Here is a 20,786-nt window from a genome sequence, read left to right on the forward strand (position 1 = left end):
GTGAAGTGTGATTCTTCTAATCGGTGTTTGTGGAAACAGACCTTAGCACCATTCACCTTTGTATTTTTTTTATTCTCAGCGAGTAGATTCCGATTCAAGCCACAACATTAAAACCACTGACAGGTGAAATGAACACCATTGGTCATCTTGAAACAATGCAGTGTTTTGCTGGGAAATCTTGGGTCCTGGCATTCATGTAGTTACCATCCAGACAGAAAATCACCCACCCGATGGCACTCCTGGATGGCAGCAGCCTCCCCCAGCAGGACAATACGCCATTTTGTTCAGGAAGGACCCAAGGAAGGTGACAAAGAGTTCAAGGTGCTGGCCTGTCCCCCAAATTCCCCAGATCTCAATCAGATCCAGTATCTGCAGGACGTGCTGGAACAAGTCTGATCCAGCAGGCCCCACCTCGCAACCCACAAGAGCCAAAGGATCTGCAACATCCCAGTGCCAGATATCACAGGACAGCCCTCAGAGGTCTGGTGTCCTGCCTCGACAGGTCAGAGCTGTTCTGGTGCCACAAGGGGGACCTACACACTATTAGGCTTGTGGTTTTAATCTTGTGGCTGATTGGTGCATATAGGGCTTGCAGTTGCATTGATTGTAAATGTCAAACTTTGGCGTGATAATAAATTTGAGTGTCTCTTGAGAAGCAGCAGTAATCACATAATATTAAAGGCATCTTATTTACTAAATAGTGTCTCCTAGTTAGATACAATGGCCAGTAGCACCTCCTGAGAGGTGGAAGGAATGATGTTAGAGATCTTTCTGCAGTCTTCCATTTAGCTTCAAAACGTTTTTGGATTTGAGGGTATACTGAATGGCGCCATTTTCCTTTACTCACCGATATCCCAGTTGTAGGCATTGGCCTCCATCTCCATCTTGCCAATAATATACCAGATGCAGGCCATCCAGTGAGCCAGCAGGGCGAACATGGACATCAGCAGCGTCAGGACCACGGTGCTGTGCTGAGAGTAGCGGTCCATCTTCTGCAGCAGCCGCAGCAAACGGAGCAGACGTACTGTTTTGAGCAGGTGGACCACGGACACCTGGGGACAAAGATGTGGACGTCTTTTTAGATGGCGAAGTGATCTATGTCATGCAGGTGAGATGAAGGGCATTCCCTTACCAGCACCCTCTCCATGACTACAGCACCTGAAGAAAATGTGTTTAATTCCTTGCTAAGCAGTGATCAAGTGCCACAACTGTATACCCTCCTTTTCATTTCCTGAGATGTGCTGGTGTTCTGCTGAGGGCAAGGTCAGAGAGACAGACATAGATATAAAGAGAGCCAAACAGAAACTATGAAAGTGAGGAGCAGACTGTAGCCGCCTCTCGTGTACAGACAGTAAATCTCATGGGAAGATTGATAAACCAGCTTAATACACACAATTGCAGAAGCAGCTCTGCCTGAAGTGATGGAAAGCTCTTAACCATGCTTCACATCCTCTCCAACATTAGAGGCTGCTCAAACGCTCTCATATTCTATAATTAGAACTTGACAAACGCTTCATCAACAATATGATCTATATGAATATTTCCTGATGAAGGATCCTTGAATATAAAATTGCCAATTACAGCAATCAGGCGTTCGCTCACAGGTGTGTTTGTTTTGTTTTTTAATCCTCACCATCGCCAAACAGTCATTTTCACCTCTAGTTTTTTTCTCTCACTCTGTGCTTTGTTCTGTTAGTCTTTAACTAATGAAACTGCTTTTGTCACAAGATTTCTGCTTTCCTTTGACCGATGTTCACGTGCAGTGTTGAGCTCCCTGTCGCACCTTTCCCACAGCCATGAACATGATGTGAATGTCATCCATTGTGCAGCAGTCTATCATTTAGGGCCTTGTCATTGTGTATCCCCTCGAGATAGACACACATGCATCCACGCACACACACACACACACACACACACACACACACACACACACACACACACACACACACACACACACACACACTGTACATACTAACCAATTATTATTTAGAAAAATGTAGTACATGTAGGATATTTGTAACCTTTCTATGAGGATGTATGTTACAAGTGTATTTGTGTATTGTATGTGTATGCGTAGGGGTGTGCGTGTGGGGGGTGGCGGGTTGACTGAGGACTGAGAAAGTGGGACAGAAATCCTATAGAAAACCTTTAACGTAATAACTGAAATAAATAGAGGGAGGAAGAGGGAGGATGTGGGATAGGCAGCAAAGGAATAATGAAGAGGAGAGAGAAAATGTGTGTGTGTGTGTGTGTGTGTGTGTGTGTGTGTGTGTGTGTGTGTGTGTGTGTGTGTGTGTGTGTGTGTGTGTGTGTGTACGCGCACGTGTGCAGGAGAATTACACAATCAGAGTGTTTGAACCAAGCTAAGAGGAGGAGATGTGTGGTCAGTCCTTATCGGAGCTGCCCCTGCATGTGTCTCCACTGTGTTTTATGGAGGTTTTTCTACACTCTTGCTGTGAGAAATAGAGAACTGGCGCAGCACAAGAGGTAATGAAGCTTCCTACCGAGCCCTGGGGAGAAGCTCCATCTCCTCTCCACCATCTATCACCCCCCCAACATAACCCACCTATGGAAAGAGCGGGCTGTGCCACATCCTATTGTCCTCCAGCAGCATGAGCAGTAAGCAATGTAATGTACCTGACACAATGCATACACACCTCCTGACATTTCCTCCTTCAACTTTTCCTTCTGTCACTACCATCTCTCAGCTGTCGCTCACATTTGCATTTCCTCTGCTCGTCAGGTATGAAATTTACATTTAGCTGCATGATTGCTTTTTTTATCCTCCCTGTCCTTTTCAAGGCAATGTGCACATGAGACTAAAACTTTACAGAAATACTCATTATTTCTCCCCCTGCAGCCGCGCCTTTAGTGCTCCAAGCCAATCACAACAGTTTGACTAGTCAGGTTTATTGTTATTTATTGTACTGATGCAGCAGTATCAGGCTATACTCCAATACCAACGGAGCCTCCAGGCCCAGGATACATATTCATAGGAGCTTTAATAATAACTGGAGCTGTTATGACAGTTAATAACAAAATGCTGTCTTTGGCCTTGGTGTAAAGACATTTCTATATCTTACTGCTTAGCAATTTGTGTAGATGATTTTAGATATTAACCTCCTAAAAATATGAAAGATGGATGGTAAGTCACTTACGTTTAGCACAGTTTGAGTTTTACAAGTAAATACAAATTGCAATGAACACACATCTGTTCACAAATCGTTATTGAATCAATCTTTTTGTTTTTCAGCAATGTTTTTCCTGAAAGAAAAACTAGTCAATATATAGAGATCATGGGAACAGGGAAAATATGGAGGAAATAAAGTTAATGCACTAACAATAAAAGAAAAGAAAGTCGGGGTGAAATGGGATTACTTGACAGGCTGTAAAAAATGTCAAAAAAAAAAAGCTGAAATGACAGAGATTTATGACAAAAACAAAAGAAAGGAGAATGCCAGGGAGGGACACTGCTGAGGCCCCTTGGCTCATTGTGGTGAAAGATGGCGCCTGTCCTCAAAGGGGACATCAGTCTGAATGCTCCGTCCTTAGAGGGGACATCACGCAGAAAGCTGAGCAATTACCGGCCATTCCCACTGTCCCTGGCAGCAGCGGGGGAACTTGTGGCCCAGTAGCCCCACACCCAAATCCCAACCTACTGGGACTGTGTGGTATTTCCATTAATAGAGTCTGGAACCAAATAGGCACCTTCGCCTGAAGCAGCCTGTCACTGCTCATAGCTCATAGTATGGAAGACAGGATCTGCCCTGTTCTTGCTCACACTTTCTTTTTCGACCACCCCTCTTGCTCAATCTCACAAGCTTTTGACCTGTCTCTGTTTCTGTCTCATTCTGCTCTTAGCAAACAACAGTTTCTCCTTTTATTTATCATTTTCTTCTATTTCTTCTCCTTCTGTAAGCTCCGAACTCAAGCTGACTTGTTCCACCTATAGATGAGGATTGTTTAAGAGCTCGGGCCACATTGTTTTATATATGTTTGTTCATACATCACTCATATATTGCAGCCTGGCACTCACATTACAGCATTGTGAGCGCAAACAGCAGCATAAAGCACAGTCAAAGCATCTCTTTCTCTATATTAGAGGCCAAAAAACAAAAACATCCATAAGCAACCAATCAGAGCCTCCCTACAGTGCACTGCTTCAATTGTGTGGTATCATTCATCCAGGGACAAGACAAGGACGTCTACCTAATTGCTCCACGTCTCTGTGTCTTCCTCCATTTAGCTTGTCTTAAGGGGGCCATGTGTTTGACTCAAGCAGAAGAGAAAAAGGTTTTAATGATACAGGTTTGATTATTTTCTCAGTATGTGAAATCAATACGCAGAATCAAAGAGGTGCTGGAGCAGTGCGGGAAACACTCCATGCAATCCATTCTTATGAAATGTCAAATGTGCTGCAGGAGTTTCACTTTGCAATGCACCAATGTGCTGACAGGATTAGAGAATGGGTCACTGCTACGGGGCAATCTATTAATCATGAGATTTTTAGTATTCAAAGTCATGTTCCATTAACTTTTACCTACATTTCTTTGTTTATTATTCCTTTCTTCCCTCCCTGCTTCTTTTCAGTGTATTTCTTTCATCTTTTCAGACAATTCTACTGAATATAAAAAACTGTTTGGATCTACTGTTTTCATGTATTGTTAAAAGTTGTTTTTTAAGTTAAGATTTCTTAGAGGTCGGCAGCACAAGCGACAAGCTGACACCTACTCACCACGCTGACTTTGAAGGCATAGAGCAGGTCAAAGGGCAGTGCAGCCACCAGGTCGATGATGAACCATGTGGTCAGGTAATGGATGCAGATCTGTCGAGCGTCAAAGATCACCTGGCCCGACTTGCTGACATAACTTGTGCGGAAATTAAAAACAATATCTGGCAGGAAAATAGAAATAAAAGCAGATTTGGGGGTTTGGTTACTGTAAAGGCTGGTTATTATAAAGTCTCAAATTCTCATATTTGCATGAATAGGTTATAAAGACTGTAGTCCAGTTCTGCAACTGACCTATGATGAACAGTATCTCCACTGCGATATCACTGACAGTTGTGCTGCGGGTCAGGTCATCATCACCGATGAAGCACACATTGTAGGGCACCGTCACAGCAACGTAGAATGTGGCAAGCAGAATCAGCCAATCCCAACCGGCTTTGAATGTGCTGTAGTGAAGTAAGATGAATTTGGACTTCTTTGCATCTGCTACCTTGTACTCTGGCAGAGCAGGCAGATCCCCAAACACGTTCTGGACAGGACAGGATATGAAAACAGAAGTGAGACAACAACTTATTACACCCACTTAGTCCATCCAATCCATCATGGAGTTTCTATGCACAGTGAAGAAAGTCTATGCACCCAAGGCTAAACCAAGCTGAGGCCAGAATACAAAATATTTAAAGAATCAACCAGCTTTCTTTATATAAAGAATTTACAGGTTGCCTGTCAAATAACATCTTACAAACGTACAGTTCACCACCCTCATAGGCCTGGTTTCTAGCTGCAGTATACGCTGAAAAGTTCTGCAAGCTTATGAAAAAATCTTTGCCAACGAATCTGCCATATTGCCTCCAAAGATGACAATATGCCAGTGTGCTGTGCTGCCCCCAGGTTTCCAAAAATCAACAAATGCATTACACTTAGAACTTGAGACAGAGATGCTACAGTAGCACTAGCTAGCTAGAGCCAGTCTTTAAAGTTTTATCCTGATACAACATCTGTTTTTGTTTCTTGTACATTTCATTGTATGTATTGTTTATTGCCTCATTCAATCTTTGTATTTATGTTAATTGTTTATTTTACATTTTTGCAACTTATTGTTCAGTTTTTTCTCGTCTCTATTGATCTGTATGTCTTAATTCCTACGCAAATACATTGCGTATAATGCTTAAACCGGGGTCAAATTCCTTGCATGTGCACATGTACCTGGCCAATAAAGCCAATTCAGATTCTGGCTGCAAACATTTTTGACAAAGCAGTTTGTGATTCAGTGAGTTTGGATCATTTGGTGCGACAAGTGTCTGATGTTCGTGTTCCATCCATCCATCCATTTTCGATGCCGCTTATCCCTTTCGGGGTCGCGGGGGGGGGGCCGTCAATGGGCGGGAGGTGGGGTACACCCTGGACCGGTTGCCAGCCATTCGCAGGGCACATACACACAACCATTCACACTCACACTCACACCTAGGGGCAATTTAGAGTCACCAATCAACCTAATGAGCATGTTCTTGGTCTGTGGGAGGAAGCCGGAGTGCCCGGGGAGAACCCACGCATGCACGGGAAGAACATGCAAACTTCACATAGAAAGGCCCGACCCGGGAATCGAACCTGCAACCTTCTTGCTGTGAGGCACGCGCACTACCTGCTGCGCCACCGTGCAGCCCATGTTCGTGTTCATTTTAAGTAATTTTTCAATAAAGAGCATCAGCCAACACAAAATGCACACAATATTTCTCCTCAGCTCCTTGCCCTTTGATTTTTTTTCCTGCTATATAATAACAGCAGCAATCTTCCCATACAACAGTCCACCCCCACCCACGTTTGAGTGATCCTTCATCGTGTTACATCCTAACCCACGGTTTTAAGTGTCTGCTGATACCTTGTTGAGTTTAATCTTGCTCTTCTCTCTGCTGTGGAGGTGACCAGAGATGTGGTAGAGCACCGTACTGCTCCGGAGGCGTGCTGAGCTGAATGGAGAGCCTGTTTTCACCCTGCCGCGCCGTCGCTCTGTAAACACACAAACACAAAAGTTAGCGCACATCCCCTCTACAATACTTTACCCCCCAAGGTTAACTCCTGATGACTGAATCACTTATTATGCTTGATGAAATACATAATATTCTGTCCTGAATAGGAAAACATGAATATGTAACAGGAAGAATGTGTCATTTCTGAGCAAATTGCACAATTTCTGAGTGAAGTGGGGGAAAAGGCTATTTACTGTCTATTTACTGCATTTGTAAATGTCAAAGAACATGTGTTACCTGTTTTGATTCACATTATTGAGACATAAATATTGGTTGATGATGTCTTATTGTGTAAACACTATCTCCAGAGCAATTTTCGGCTTTGATAAGTGGAGGCTGGGGCAGAGAGGCAGTTAAGTATGGGCCTAGTGTGCAAGATTTTTTTTGTGGTCGATTGCAGCTGGAGTGGGTTTGTGTGTGCGCTTGCTGGCGTGTGTGTTTCTTCTAAGTGTATAGAAGTAGCAGATAGAGAGTAGATAGTGCAGGAGTGATGAGTTCAGAGCAAGGAGTTGGGTAACAGGAGAAGGCACTTTATTACTGCTGGGTTTCTGAGCTCTGATCTCTCTGCTGCGAACTCAGGGGGAAGGACTAAGGCCAGATTGGCTTGAGGGGGATAATGGCAATAACAAAGCTGGAGAATAGACGTGATAACTGCTTTTGAGTGTCATTTGGAAAGTGTGTGCATTCTGTGGTGTGTGTTGTGAGTGTGTGTGCAGACCCCCAGACGAGGAGAACAGACAGGGCCATCCATAACGTGGTGCAGCCTTGGGGGACGCGACACGGCAGGAGCACAGAGACAGAGACATGCTTATTTTTAGATCTAATGAATTTCCCTCCGCTTCTATAGCCATTCTTGTGTGGGTACAGGGGGAGTATAGGCGGGGAAGGGTATTGTGTATAAAGGGGGAGGGCGAAGGCATGTAGGGCAGATAGGGGAGGTGGGAACAGATAGATGCTGCAAAAGCAGCTGGAATAGATGAGATATAGAGGTGATGGGGAGAGAGAGAAGGGACGAGGGAAAGCAAGAAACAAAGCTGGGAGCGAGAGTTTAGCTATGACGGAAAAAAGGAGAAAATAGAGAAGGTGGGGAGAGAAGACGGGGGTGAGAAGAGAGAGATGACACCAGAGACTGTGTTTCCCTCTGTTGCACACAGACCACATTGCTCTGACAGAGAGCTAACGGGGTCACATACGTGGTGTTCGTCCATCCTTGAAAGGCTTCCCCAGCGTGAATGGAAATGCCCCACTGATGTCATAGAGTCTGTGTATGTACAGTCTGTTCATATTTCTCTTTTTAGTGATTTTTAATGATTTATTAATTGATTTTGTTTCATTCTTTCTATGCTCTATTTAACTTTGCTGTTACACGAACCAAGTTTACTTCAAACTGAACTTCGCTACCAACTCAAGACAAACACCCCTTTGTACAACGGCATCAAAATGCAAATGTTTTTTTGAGACTTCACAGGCATATGCTCATTTAAACTAACTGGCAGACCCACAGCCATTACAGTGAGGTGTTTGTGTCTGTCTAAATGCATGCTGCATCAGCCTCTTTCTTTCTCTATGAAAAGCGTTTCATTAAGTGGGCAAAAATAACTTTGCTTTCGGCTTCCTGTTCTCCCTCATTTACACTAATGAGAGTAATTAGGCAAATCCAGGGAAGGCAGGCCTGAGATCAGAAAAGTCAGTTTGCTGACTTCACAGACACACATTAACACACACACACTGACCACCTCTCTTGTTTTGTGGCCTGCTTTTACCTTTAGCTTAGCAGTTGTCCGGAATATACATATATTAACCTGGATATCACAAAGGTGTGTCTTTCTTATTTCATGTAGCTATTTCGGCTCATCATGCTTCATGATGCTGTAGATTTTGAATAACCCTGTCGTAAAAATCATGTTTATATAACGCTACTTTCCAAGGACAGATTTGAAAGCCATTTAATGCCACCTTACTTACTTAATTAATACATTTTTTTCAGTGTAAAGAGGGAATTATGTTATTGAACATATCTGCCGTGTTACAAAATGTTTATACAGGAAGTTACCTGGAAAATCAGTACTTCAGGTGTTTTCTTTCAATATCTGCTCATTCAATACAACATTGTTGTCAATACAAGTTTTTGTTGATTAAACCCAACCCCACCACCATCCACCCTGACCACCTACCACCTGTGTGTGATGTGAAAATGTAGGACTTTCATTGCTTGGAGAAAAAAAAAAAATGCAGCAATTACATTTCCCTTAATACGTTTTTGGCAAAACAAATCAGTTGTATATAAATGTAATTCCAAGGAGACATGGATGGTTTGAGACGAACCACAAACCTATTATTACTGAGCACAAATGTCAAGTTTCTACAGAACTGAGCTGTCAAATAACTTAATAACAAGAATGACCTCTGTTTTCCCTGGAGGCAGCCTTTCTAGCCCTTGTCACCCTACTAGCCAGACGGTTGGTGCTGCTCGAGTGGAACTCTCCAGCACCTCCTTTGCACAGACTATAGACAAGAGAAGTCCTTAATTCTGGAAAGAATCAGATGCATAATGAGTGCATATGAGAGCGGGACCTTGTGATGACTCGCATGGACTCTAGTTGACTTCATCTCCTGTTTTACTTACTTTCCTGCATTCCAGTTTGTTTTACTTGGAGCCATTGTTCAGTTTTCCACCAGTTTTACTTCTCACCTGTTCTCTTATCCAGTCAGTACCTCTACTCCTAACTGTTCACTACCCCTGTACCAGACTATTTTGGTTCTCTTTGCAGAGCAGCTTTCCAGCCACATAGCTACCTTGTTGTTTCTGAGCATCTGCTGGTGTATGACCCCTGCCTGATTTGTTTTTTGGCCTCAAGCTTTGAAGTAAATGCTGGAACTTTTGGACTTGAATTGAGTGTTTCTTGTGCAGTCCTCGCATCTGGCCTTAACGTTAGCAAAATCCACATGCTAAACAAATAGTAAACATTTGATAGCTTTATATAACCTCCTGAAACCCAGCCTATTCATTTGTGTCCTCTGTAGTGGACATTTGGTTTTGGTCTATATCTTTTGACTCATTTGCGCTACCCATCTAAGTCCTGGTGTGCTCAGTAGAGGACATCCTGGCCTTTCCAGTGATATCTCATGTGTTTGGGTGGGATGATGGGAAAGTGGAGACTGCAGCAAATGGCAGGAAAAGAGAAAAGATAAGTCAAATATTGTTAAGATATTGTTTTTTTTTTAAACTATGGTAATCATATATTTTCTTGTTTATGAACATGTCAGGAATCATAAAGTTGAAGTCAGAGTTCAGTCAGAGTTAAACTTTTTGTTAGGAAAAATAATAGCAATATTATGAATGTTTAATAATGTCAATTTTGTTCAATAGTTCAACAAAAGATACAGGCCAAATGTTCAGTTTCATTTAAAAAATGGACTGACATTCTTGTTTTCTTGTCAGCCTATTATGATTTCGTTGTGTTATGGTAAAATCGTTCTGTTAGTCCACCACAGTGGACATGCTGTAAAATCTAAAATAAAAACATTTTTACAAAATTCTAAATTGTGAGTTGTTGTTTTAGCTCCAAAGAGGCAGGAAATCACACACACACACACACACACACACACACACACAAAATTAAACTGAAACTTTTTTTCGTCTGTTCTCAGGAGGATAATGACTGGATATTTCCTTCTCTTGTTAGAGAACCATTAGAATCCATCCAACAACAGCAACACACCTCCCACATACAGACACACACTGACCTTCCTTCTTGTCCTCTTGGATGGCTTTGGCTTTAGTGTCGGTGATGTCCTTAAATGAAGCCAGAAAGAGAACCACATCTCCTTTCTCGTTCTTAATTGGCACAATGTCCAGCAGGCACCAGAACAGCACCGCTGAAAGGGAAAACACTCTTATTAACACGTTCATAAGGCATCTCTGATTACTGGTTGTGTGTGTGTGTGTGTGTGTGTGTGTGTGTGTGTGTGTGTGAGGGGCTGGGTGTGCAGAGCAACAGTTTCACAGAATCCCAGACTTATTAGTAAGCCTATCTACAGTTGGAAATCCCTCTGGAGAAACAGAGCCTTTAAATAGACCGAGTCGTCGCTCCCCAGGCACAGTGAGAGATGAACCCATCTCTGAGGTCCCGTCCCCTGCTAAATAGATTGCTTTTCAGAGGAACTGCAGGTCAGCATGTGTGCTGCACCAGTGATAGTGTGCTCATGCTGACAACTGTATCACTTTCATAATCTTGATTTATCAAAAAGTTCTTCCAGGACACTGATTATTGATTAGTTTAGAAAATGGCCAAATGTACTGCATCGGTCTATAGATGTAGCATCACTTTTTATGGCTTTAGTGCTTTAAGTTGCTATATTCAAAATGTTTCTATTAACAATGGATTAAATGACCAGGTGTATGTGAAAAGGATCACTTAAAATGATGAACCCACACATAATCATCACCCCCACTCTGCTCTACGGGGCATTTTCGCTCCTTTCAGCTCATTGTTTTGATTCAGTCTCACTGTTCTCTTCGACCTTGTTTCCATTAGCTAGTTGCTTCCTGGCTGGTAAACATAGCTGAACTTTTAACAGATAATCTTTTCAGAAGTTGGTGTAAAACCAAATACAGCTAAAAGGAGATTGAATATCAAATTTACCTTCACCACGTGGCCAGAAATTGCTCTGTATGTGCTAAATAGGCAATTTTCTTCTTCTTCATATCAGTAGGGTGTGTCAGTAGTTTGACTCCCCATCAGTCTCAGTTGTAATTGTTATGTAATACTACTACGACATTCAGACTGCAGGCAAATTGCATTTGTTTCTCAGATCAGACCTTTAAGACAGGCTGTATAAACTGCTTTTTGCAAGTGATCAGATTTGTGTGTTCATCATCAGCGGCTTATCTGCATGGGTGTCTGTGGCAACAACGTAGGCGTCGGTAACTACGGATACTGGTGACACAGCTTTCCAATGCAGAGGCATGAAAAATAGAGATCCATCATCTCGCCCTGTCACGCGCTGTCAAGTTGGGTGTTGTCGTCCATACTGCTCTGCTAGTAGCAGCATGGATTAGGCTCAGCTAGTCTGATGCACTTCCATCATCGAATTTGAAGTCATTGTTGTAGAGTGTCACATAGAAATCAGTTGGACTGGCATTTCAAATCGCTTCCAAATGTGGCTTGGATCCATGGGAAAATCATATTTTGTGCTTTTTGTGCAGTCCACGCTTTCTAAAATCAATCTGAATACAGCCTGGATATGCTAAAAGTCTGAACAAGGCCTTGTGGAGCGTCACAGGGGTTTCAGTCTTATTATTGTTAATTAATCAATCACATCAAATTTAGTCTAATCCACATCATGCTGTGGCCTATGCACGACTGTGTCACTGGTGTATTGTTTTGCTGTCACTTTTATTCGACGCAGGGGTATTTTTCAGATTTTATGTTTTCCTCTTCTTTCCTCCTCTCTGATTATTTAATCAATTCCTTATTTGAAAATCAACTGTTTGCCTGACGCTTTTCAAGAATGCGTGTTTATTGAGCGCTCCCACAGATTTCAACACTTAACCAGAGGCTAAAGGGATTTTGGGGTTTTGTTGCACATTTGGTCAAGATGAACATCTTCAAAGCAGAGGACATGGTCTACCTTTCATTCTTCTCTATTCAGTGACTACAAATGAATTGCTGATTAAGAGGGATTTCCCACGGAGTTCCCTCCCATCACTCCCACTCACCAAATCGTCCTTGCATGGTGATGACTTAATCACGGTGTTTTTGTCTCTGCATGTGTGTGAATATCTGCATGGCTGCGAGACAAGGCAGCACTATCAAGCGCACAGTGAGAGAAGCAGCGCTCCTGATTGCGAACACGCAGCTTTCTTTTTTCTCAGGCTGACAGACGGAGGACAGACCGAGTCAATCAGCTACGTTTAGTTTCAGGACACTGCTGTGACAGACGGAAAGAGAGGGATGAGACAACATAAAAAGGCTGTGGCGGGGAAGGAGGAAAAAGAAAGATAAGCATGGGAGACAGACAAACTGGCACAAACGGTGCTATGTGGAAATGGTAAAAGGGGTGGGAGAAAAGAAACCGAGAGAGGCAGAAGGAGATGAAAGGTAACAAAAGGGAAGTGAAAGAGAACAGAAGGAAAAAGGAGATTGAGGGGTGTGACAGAAAAGACAACAAAGCGAGAGACAGAGTGGCGTAGGCAGTCACATCTGTGATGGTATTAGCAAGGCTGTGCCTATGCAAACTGCACTGAGTCATCTAGCCTACTAAATCTGCTTCAGAAATCAAAGGAAAAATAGAGAAAAGTGGCACAACATCTGACACACGCACGTACTGTACCATGATACATAATAAACAATCCTTATGATTGTTGTCAAAACAGTTGCACCACAAGGTCCATTTAGCGGCTGCATTGGAGCTTTTGATAGCACACACCACAGATGGAGTTCACTAACCTGGTTCAAGACCTGAAACTGACCCATATCTCCAATTTCTTCTCCTGCAATTTAAACAGATGTTGTCTAGTGCTTATTGACCTTCATCAGGTACCACTTCAGAAAAAACAATTCTTAAATCAACATTTTTCTTTGATGGATGTGAGAAAAACATTAAGCAAACTGCTCGTAGGAACTCACTGAAACAGAAAATGTTGTCGGTCGGACAGATGCATCACTCGCCACTGAGTGGTCAGGGCAAAACAAATCAAAATATAGCACCTCCCAACGAAGAATTAGCAAAAATGAACACAGTGTCAAGCAAAGTAAAGTGAAGTAAAATGAATTGGCACAGTCTGATTATAAGATGAGAGGTTTGCCCAGTTGTATGTTAAATATTTCTAGTCTGTGTTGGCTCAAAAGCTCAGATTGAAAGGTCAAAAAGATCAAGAACGAAGTGATCAAAAGCTATAGAACAGCTACTAAATGGAGCTATTAGTGAGGCCGTTTCATCATATTCATCATATTTCCAAGGTCAGGAATGAGTTCTTCAATCCTTATTGAAGAAAGGAGAAAGGAGTTGTGTGGAAAGGAGAAAGTCTGCAGTGCTGATATAACAAAAACCTGATTTCTCTCAATTTGTGACGGAGCTGCAGCAGAGAAGTTCACCACCAAACACAAATGCTGCCAGGCTTAATCAAAAAAAAAAAAAAAAAAAGTGTTTATTCACAGAGCAGAATCTCCTGCAAGAAGATGGAAGTAAAGAAAACTCTGCAATAACCATGCAGGGGTGCATGGCACCATCCCACATCACAGCAAGCATGTATCCACTGATGCCTAGATGTGCTCATTATTTTCAACTCCGTTTTGTTCACTGGCCAGCTGGCTAATCAGTGAGGCATACACCAAACCATACTGCACCGCAGCTAGATGCTGGACTCAGTATAATTGAAGGAGACAGGGTTAAAGAGTCGCTACTGACAGCTATAAAAGTTTAATGCGTCTCTGTGTTAAATATTAACTGTGGGACTTCTGTGACTGATTGCTTTGTTTAATCACCTTTTAATGAGAATGGACCAATAAAAAAACCCCTATACATCCATCAACCCGCCCGTTACTTCATCTATCCATAGGTCCATCTATGCCAATTTAAATGTGGCTTCTTCAGAAATAGACAGAGAATTGCCATCCATTTATGATAATATAGTCCCACATGGTAATCACTCTGTCTGTGCACTCTCTAATGGCTTTCTGTGCTTGTCTACTTGCCTTGGTTCAACACTTAATTGGTAAATGGTAGAAGAGGGCACAGAGTGTGTGTTTTACAGTAAAGTGACGAGGCATGAGCACAAAAGAGCTTCAAAATCAAAGGATAAAATATGACAACAATAGAACAAACAACTCAGACATAAACACAGTTGTGCTTACCTGTCTTTTTGTAGAACATGATCTCGTCCTTAAACTCCTTGCGCTCCTCCAGGGCGTCGTCAATGCTGAGGATGATGCTTTCGCTGGTCTCTGGTCCATACAGGAACTTACAGGCGCAGCTCTTCTGCATGACCTCAGCCCGGGAGAATCCCGTGAGCTCACAGAAGCCATCAGAGCAGTAGACGATGGGGAAGCCCTTCGACACCTGTGCATTGGCCAGGATGAAGTTGCTGTCTGTAGGAAGGGGAGGAAGAGGCGAGGTGAGAGGAGGATGAAGAGCTGAGGTAATGGCGTTATTCTCGAGGGGATTATGGTAGAATTATTTTTCCTGCAGACTTGGAGAATCTGCTGGATGTTTTCTGATGTCCCTGTAGAGAGTTCAAAGGTATAATGAGCAGCAAGTTTAGCCTAGCTTAGCTCAATTTCCAGCTCCTCTTTTAGGAAAGGACACTGTTAAACTTCCACTGTTAAAGTGTTAAACACATACAATCTGTTTTCTGATTCTAGGCAAAAACTCCCCACAGACCAAACTATAGTTTGATTTTTGTTGCTAATTATTTCACTCATTCAAAAATCCCTGGAGGCCCTAGTCCCAACACGCACAGATCCATAATACTGCAAATGTCTGGCAAAGCAAAATCTAAACATCATTTATTAACACTCATAATAGTAACTAACATTACAAAGACCACAAGAATCTACAACTGTCCAAGCATGACACCTGCTATCGTTTTTTCTTTTTTTGGCCTCTTGGGAGCAGCGCATCAAACGGTAAACACAACAGCGACATATACATTGCCTTCACTGACATTTTAGCTAATGGTTGTGTATGTTGTGAAGCTGATGAGAGTGGAGAGAGTGAACCACAGCGTGAAACAAAAACGTTGAACTGAAAGATGCCTCAACTCTGTAAAGCCAGATGAAGGGCAGAGATGGGTGATTGTTCTCTGTGTGTTGGTCAGTATGAGGAACACCTTCCTCATCACACCAGTCATTTGATCCATTGCTGTTGTAAATGTTGATAAGGGGCTTTAATGATTTTTCCAGTGGAAGCAGGACATAATGACTACAGATCCCAAGTGAGATTTAGCCATCTAAGCTTGGACATTGCAACGCCAACACTCCACAGACCAGTGCTTTAACCTCTCAGCTCCCAGCTTTTGAAACTTCAGACAATAAAAATGGAAGCAAATTCAACTGGTCAAGGAGTGGCCCCTCTGCCCGTTTCACTGAATCAGTCTCAGTGGCCACCGGGGCTAAAATGTGACTTTTAACACACGGACACAAACGCTGATGGGATCCTCATTCAGCTCATGTACTGCAGATGAAGGCCTGTGTGGGCTGCAGCATCAAGGTCATTTACCTCAATAAATGACTGATTTATCTAGCAAGCTGAAGAGCCATGGATTCCTACTCTTGAAACTCATTTCCTAGTGTCAAAAAACTGACCCTGAATTCATAATACTTTTAGTGAGAGTTGCAGTAAAAGGGGGGTTATGTGTTAAGGAGCAATGTTGGTAGAGAATCAGTGGGGAATGTGTTGGAGTGATTACAGTGAAAACAGAAGCTGAAACACAGCACATTACTGCTGAAGTCTATCAAAATTAATTATCCTATTTGTGTCAGGCTCTAAATACTCGGTTGAAGAGGACCAGCTGTTTATACCTGAATCCATCCATTATAGCACACAAACACACACCGATCCACAGAGGCAAACACCCACAGTGCCGGCGCAGCGTACAGTGATCCTGAGCTGTGCTGATAGACAGATAATGTTTACAGTACAATGCCCATTATACAGTTTGGCATTCTATAATGTGTGAGTGTGGACGTCGGTGTGTGCACTTCTGCTGTAATTTGATAAGCAGTCAAACCCGAAGTTGCATAATAACGCACTCACATGCACACACATTAAAAGGTACGTTTAGCATTAGCAAATTATTCCCAATACATTTTGAGACATTAGTGTAATTACAGAAAACAAATGAGTCACGCACACATTAAGCCACACACTCAAATACACGAGCACACAAAGCGGCATGGGCTTGTTTATAATCATTGCTTGAGACATCCTTCAAAGCGACTTGTTTCAATCACACTTCATTACAAATATCAATTTTCTGCATCAATAGTTCCTTTTTCCAGCACCCTCAATATTTAATTGTTTTATGTTGTACATCAGGCTTTGTTGAAGGGAACCAGCTCGGATTTGAACTGGGAATACGACAGCAGAGAGCGAAACCCTTGTACACGTCCCTCTAGAGGAATAAGCAGCATGTTCCTTTTCTATGATTCCATTCAGTGATCAACAATTGCTTCTGCATGCTTGCTGGCTCTCGCTAAAAAATTGTGATTCAAGTCCCTGTCAGGAATGGGAGACTTTTCATCAACATATTTGACAAAGCGCTTTGGTTCCTGAAGACGTACATCCATTACTAATACTCAGTCATTTCTTAAAAAGAGCGAGGCACTGTAGTTTGTAGCAAACATTACTCATACAGGAGTAAATAGGGTAGTTGTTGGGGACTATGTGCAGAAGCAGATTTGGTGCTCTAGTGAGTATCCACAGCAGCAGGGCAGTGTATTCGGGTTCCACTCAAAATAATCTACAGTGCTCATGTTTGTCAGAATGAAGGTACGATGTCACCAGACTCGTCCTTCAAAGCAGGGCTTCCAAAACCTCTTCCCTTGGAGGGCCAAAACTGAAACTTAATGGTGCACACAGGCCAAAAAAAAGTTGCTTTAATTGGATGACTTCCTGCACAAAGTGCAACTTCAACCGCCATTCTCAGATTATAAATAATACACATTAAAGGAGCATTTTTCCCTCACAAAAATAAAACAGCATAAACACTGATTTATTATTTTTATCATTATTTTTCAGTTATTTTCATTATTCTTTCCTTGTCATCATTTATTTTCTTTCTTTTTTTTCTTTTTATTTTTTTTTGCTTGAGACATCTGGCCGGCCAATTTTAAAGTTATGGCAGGGCAACTTTGGCCTGCAAGCCCCAGTTTGCGGAGCCCTGCTGCTATAATTTCAATCCGTAACAACTTGGGTTTTACATTCCACGTTGTATGAATCATCAGTTCAGTCATCAATCATTTGATCAGTGAACATGTTGACATCCCTAAATAGAGACCAGAATGGATAAAAAAAACACCAGTGTTTTAACAATCAGACAGGTTGTAAACAAGCCTTATATTCAGATTTCCCGCCACTTTGTTTGGATAGAGAATGAAAACAGTGTACATGAGTGCTAATAATCCTCTCGCTACTTTTTGAATACCATGTTTAAAATGATATGATCTCTGCGTCTAATGCTGAAGTTGTACAATACAAACAAAAGAAAGCAGTGACAGTGATACCCGTCCACGAAAGATAAAAAGACATTGAGTGTGAGTGTCATGTCAGCTGTAATACTCTGACTGCGTGGCCCAGACAGATGGTCAGAGCTGGCCTCAGAGTTGGGACCGGCTGTCAGACGTGAGGCCCCTCAGGCTCGGGGTAAGCAAGAGAGAGACCGACAGGACTGCTGGCCTCTCTGGGAGCTGCAGCAAAGGCCTGCAGCCTGTCTGGTGGCAGCTCCCAGAGCTCGAGAGGATGGTGCTGACAGAAACGACTGTTTACAGTGAAACACACACTATGTTGCGTTTGACTGTGGATTACTTTGGATTGGTAGAACTGACAGATATACTGACAGTATGCATGTGTACATGGAGGAAAAGCAAGGTGATGAGCACATACAGTATATATCCTGTTTTGTGATGCAGATTGCACAACCTATTAAATGTAAGCAGACTGCACTAATGGATACATAATCAAAATACATTGTTCTCACTTTAAGGCTTGTTGTTTTACCATTTTCTTAATCTATATCTTTTACTTCGTCCTTCCCTTTCTTTGCCTGTCTTTTCACCTCCTCTTGTTCCCTTCTTTCATTTCCTCCCAGCTGTTCTTTATGTCCCCCCCACCACCACCACCATTTTGGATCTCCCTACCTAATTACTCTTCATCTCCTCTCTACCCTTGAAACTCCACCAGACTGCCCCTCTCTGTTCCATTTATGTCCTTCAATCCTTGCCCTCATTCACCATCTTCCCTCTCACCTCTGCCAGAGCATCATCTGTCTACCTTTACTATCTCTCCTTTGCACCCTAAATCTCAGCGAGAGGAAAAGTTTGAATCATCTCTCCTCCTGAGCCCTTTCCAGATTACATTTCACCAATTTGCACCACTCTACCACCTCCCCTTTTGTCTCTTTCCTTTGTTCATTTTTTTTGTTTTACTCGTCATCATCTCTCCTCCATCACCTCCCATTTCTCCACTGTATCTCTCTCTCCATTCTGAATTTCTTTTGGCTAATTGCTCTGGTGTAGAAGCCCATAGATCATCTCCCCTCACGCTCTCACTACTGCATGACAGCTGCTGGAGAAACCCCACAGGGACACGGAGAAGAGGAGTAGCAGAGGAGGAAAGACAGAGACATAGAAAGAGAGGGAGGGACGGCAGAGGAGGAAAGAGGGCAGGGAGAGATGAAAGAGAGCAAGAAGAAAGATGTTACTGAGCCTTCTTATGCAATAAACGTCAGCTAAGTGCCTCGTAATTGTTGGTGAACGAATGATTTGTAAAGCATATGTGAGCTATTAATAAAAGATACTTTCAAGTGTAATTACACCATCAACACACCAGCATAAGACAGCTGTTTCCTCCTCTCACAATGCTTTCTTTTCAGTGGTTTGGAGATTTGTGTGTTTCCTCGTCATCTGATCAAGGATTAATGAGGCTGTCTCACCAAAACCTGACAGCAATAGTTGTTTGATCAAACATGCACATAAAATGAGCAATGTTCATCCTTTCCTGACATGTGACTCATTGTGATCATGCAAATAATGATTGCTAGCGTTATATCTTTGAGTCAGGGTTGGTTTCTGTCTTGACCACCATGTTTTCCAAACCTTAACCACATGGTTTTTAGCCAACACAAGGGATGGCAGCACTGGTGGTGGGTTGGGATGAAATCTGGTGCAGATATTCATGCCCCCCAGAGGATGAATCCCTCTGACTCTGGCTTTTCATCTCACAGGTTGACAGTGATTTTCACTGAAATGTCCCCTGATGTTTCACTTGGCACCACCAGCAAGTCAAATTTATCAGTAATATCAAATGAACTATCTAATGAGGATTGGCTGAAGGACACTCATGGTCCCCAGAGGATGAATCCTTCTGATGAATTCAGATGGATAGGGAGAACTATGGTCATCGTCTTGCCAACATCAGGTCAAAATGTGACTTTCCTCAATACTTAATGACCAAATGTAATGTTGTGCTGTTCTCATCAGCCTCAGTTGTACTTTATGCTATGACATGCTAATCTGAGCTGGAGAATATGGTAAACATTACACCGGCTTAACATTGCCACATGAGCATGTTAGCATTTTACTCAAAGCACCACTAAGAACAGCTTCACAGAGCTGATAGCATGGCTGTGGACTCATCCCAACAACAGGGGCACCGGTTTAGAAAACACTCACACGGGCATTTTTAAAAACAGACCTGTTATGTGGATCAGGTTGGAAGACTTGCTGGAATTTACTTGCTTTATGTGCTACAAGGTGGGTCAGAAGAAAAATCTAAGCCACAAATTGCAGCTCTCCTAAACAAATGAAGAGGTGGAGAAGAGGTGTGTGTGTTCGCGGTACCTCGTGCACACACTGCTTTGCCCCAGATTTTTGGTTTTAAACACACTCAAAAATGCTCCGTATGCACATTTGCCAACTCCTCAACAGCCCTGTGACACCAACCGGAGTAACCCCTGAGCTATTTACGGCACAACAATTCATATGATGGCTGAGAAAGTGTGAGGAAGCAATGGAGATGTAGAGAGAGAGAGAGGGAGAGGGAGCAGAGACCAACAGAGAGGCACAGCAGGGAGAGAAAGTGATGGATGGCACACCAGGTGAGAAAGTGAAAGATGAGGGGGGATGTGGAAAGGTAAGGGGAAGTGAAGGGGAGGCTGAGGAATATACCAAGGCAGACAGATGAGGGTGGGCAAAGGGACAGAGGGCGATGGGGTGATGTGAAAAGTTGAAAGTAAGTGAGATGGAGCTGAGAGAGGTGGAATGATGAAAGATGGAGATGGAGAGTGGTAAAAAATTGGCGGGGAAGAG

At 42.7% G+C, this 20,786-nt stretch overlaps 1 protein-coding gene across 1 annotated transcript in view; it reads right to left on the reverse strand.

Annotated features, from left to right (window-relative positions):
- Nucleotides 1–20,786, reverse strand: part of kcnh8 (potassium voltage-gated channel, subfamily H (eag-related), member 8) — a 51,917-nt gene that overhangs the window by 23,010 nt on the left and 8,121 nt on the right. The window contains exons 2-7 of the mRNA XM_070984473.1: nt 14,616–14,849; nt 10,504–10,635; nt 6,609–6,736; nt 5,024–5,258; nt 4,736–4,893; nt 848–1,052 (exon numbers count right to left, since the gene is read on the reverse strand). Coding sequence (XP_070840574.1) covers nt 848–1,052; nt 4,736–4,893; nt 5,024–5,258; nt 6,609–6,736; nt 10,504–10,635; nt 14,616–14,849 — 1,092 coding nt within the window. The remainder of the gene's footprint in view (nt 1–847; nt 1,053–4,735; nt 4,894–5,023; nt 5,259–6,608; nt 6,737–10,503; nt 10,636–14,615; nt 14,850–20,786) is intronic.

This window comes from Chaetodon trifascialis, chromosome 17, assembly GCF_039877785.1.
Source record: "Chaetodon trifascialis isolate fChaTrf1 chromosome 17, fChaTrf1.hap1, whole genome shotgun sequence".
NCBI classification, from domain to species: domain Eukaryota; kingdom Metazoa; phylum Chordata; class Actinopteri; order Chaetodontiformes; family Chaetodontidae; genus Chaetodon; species Chaetodon trifascialis.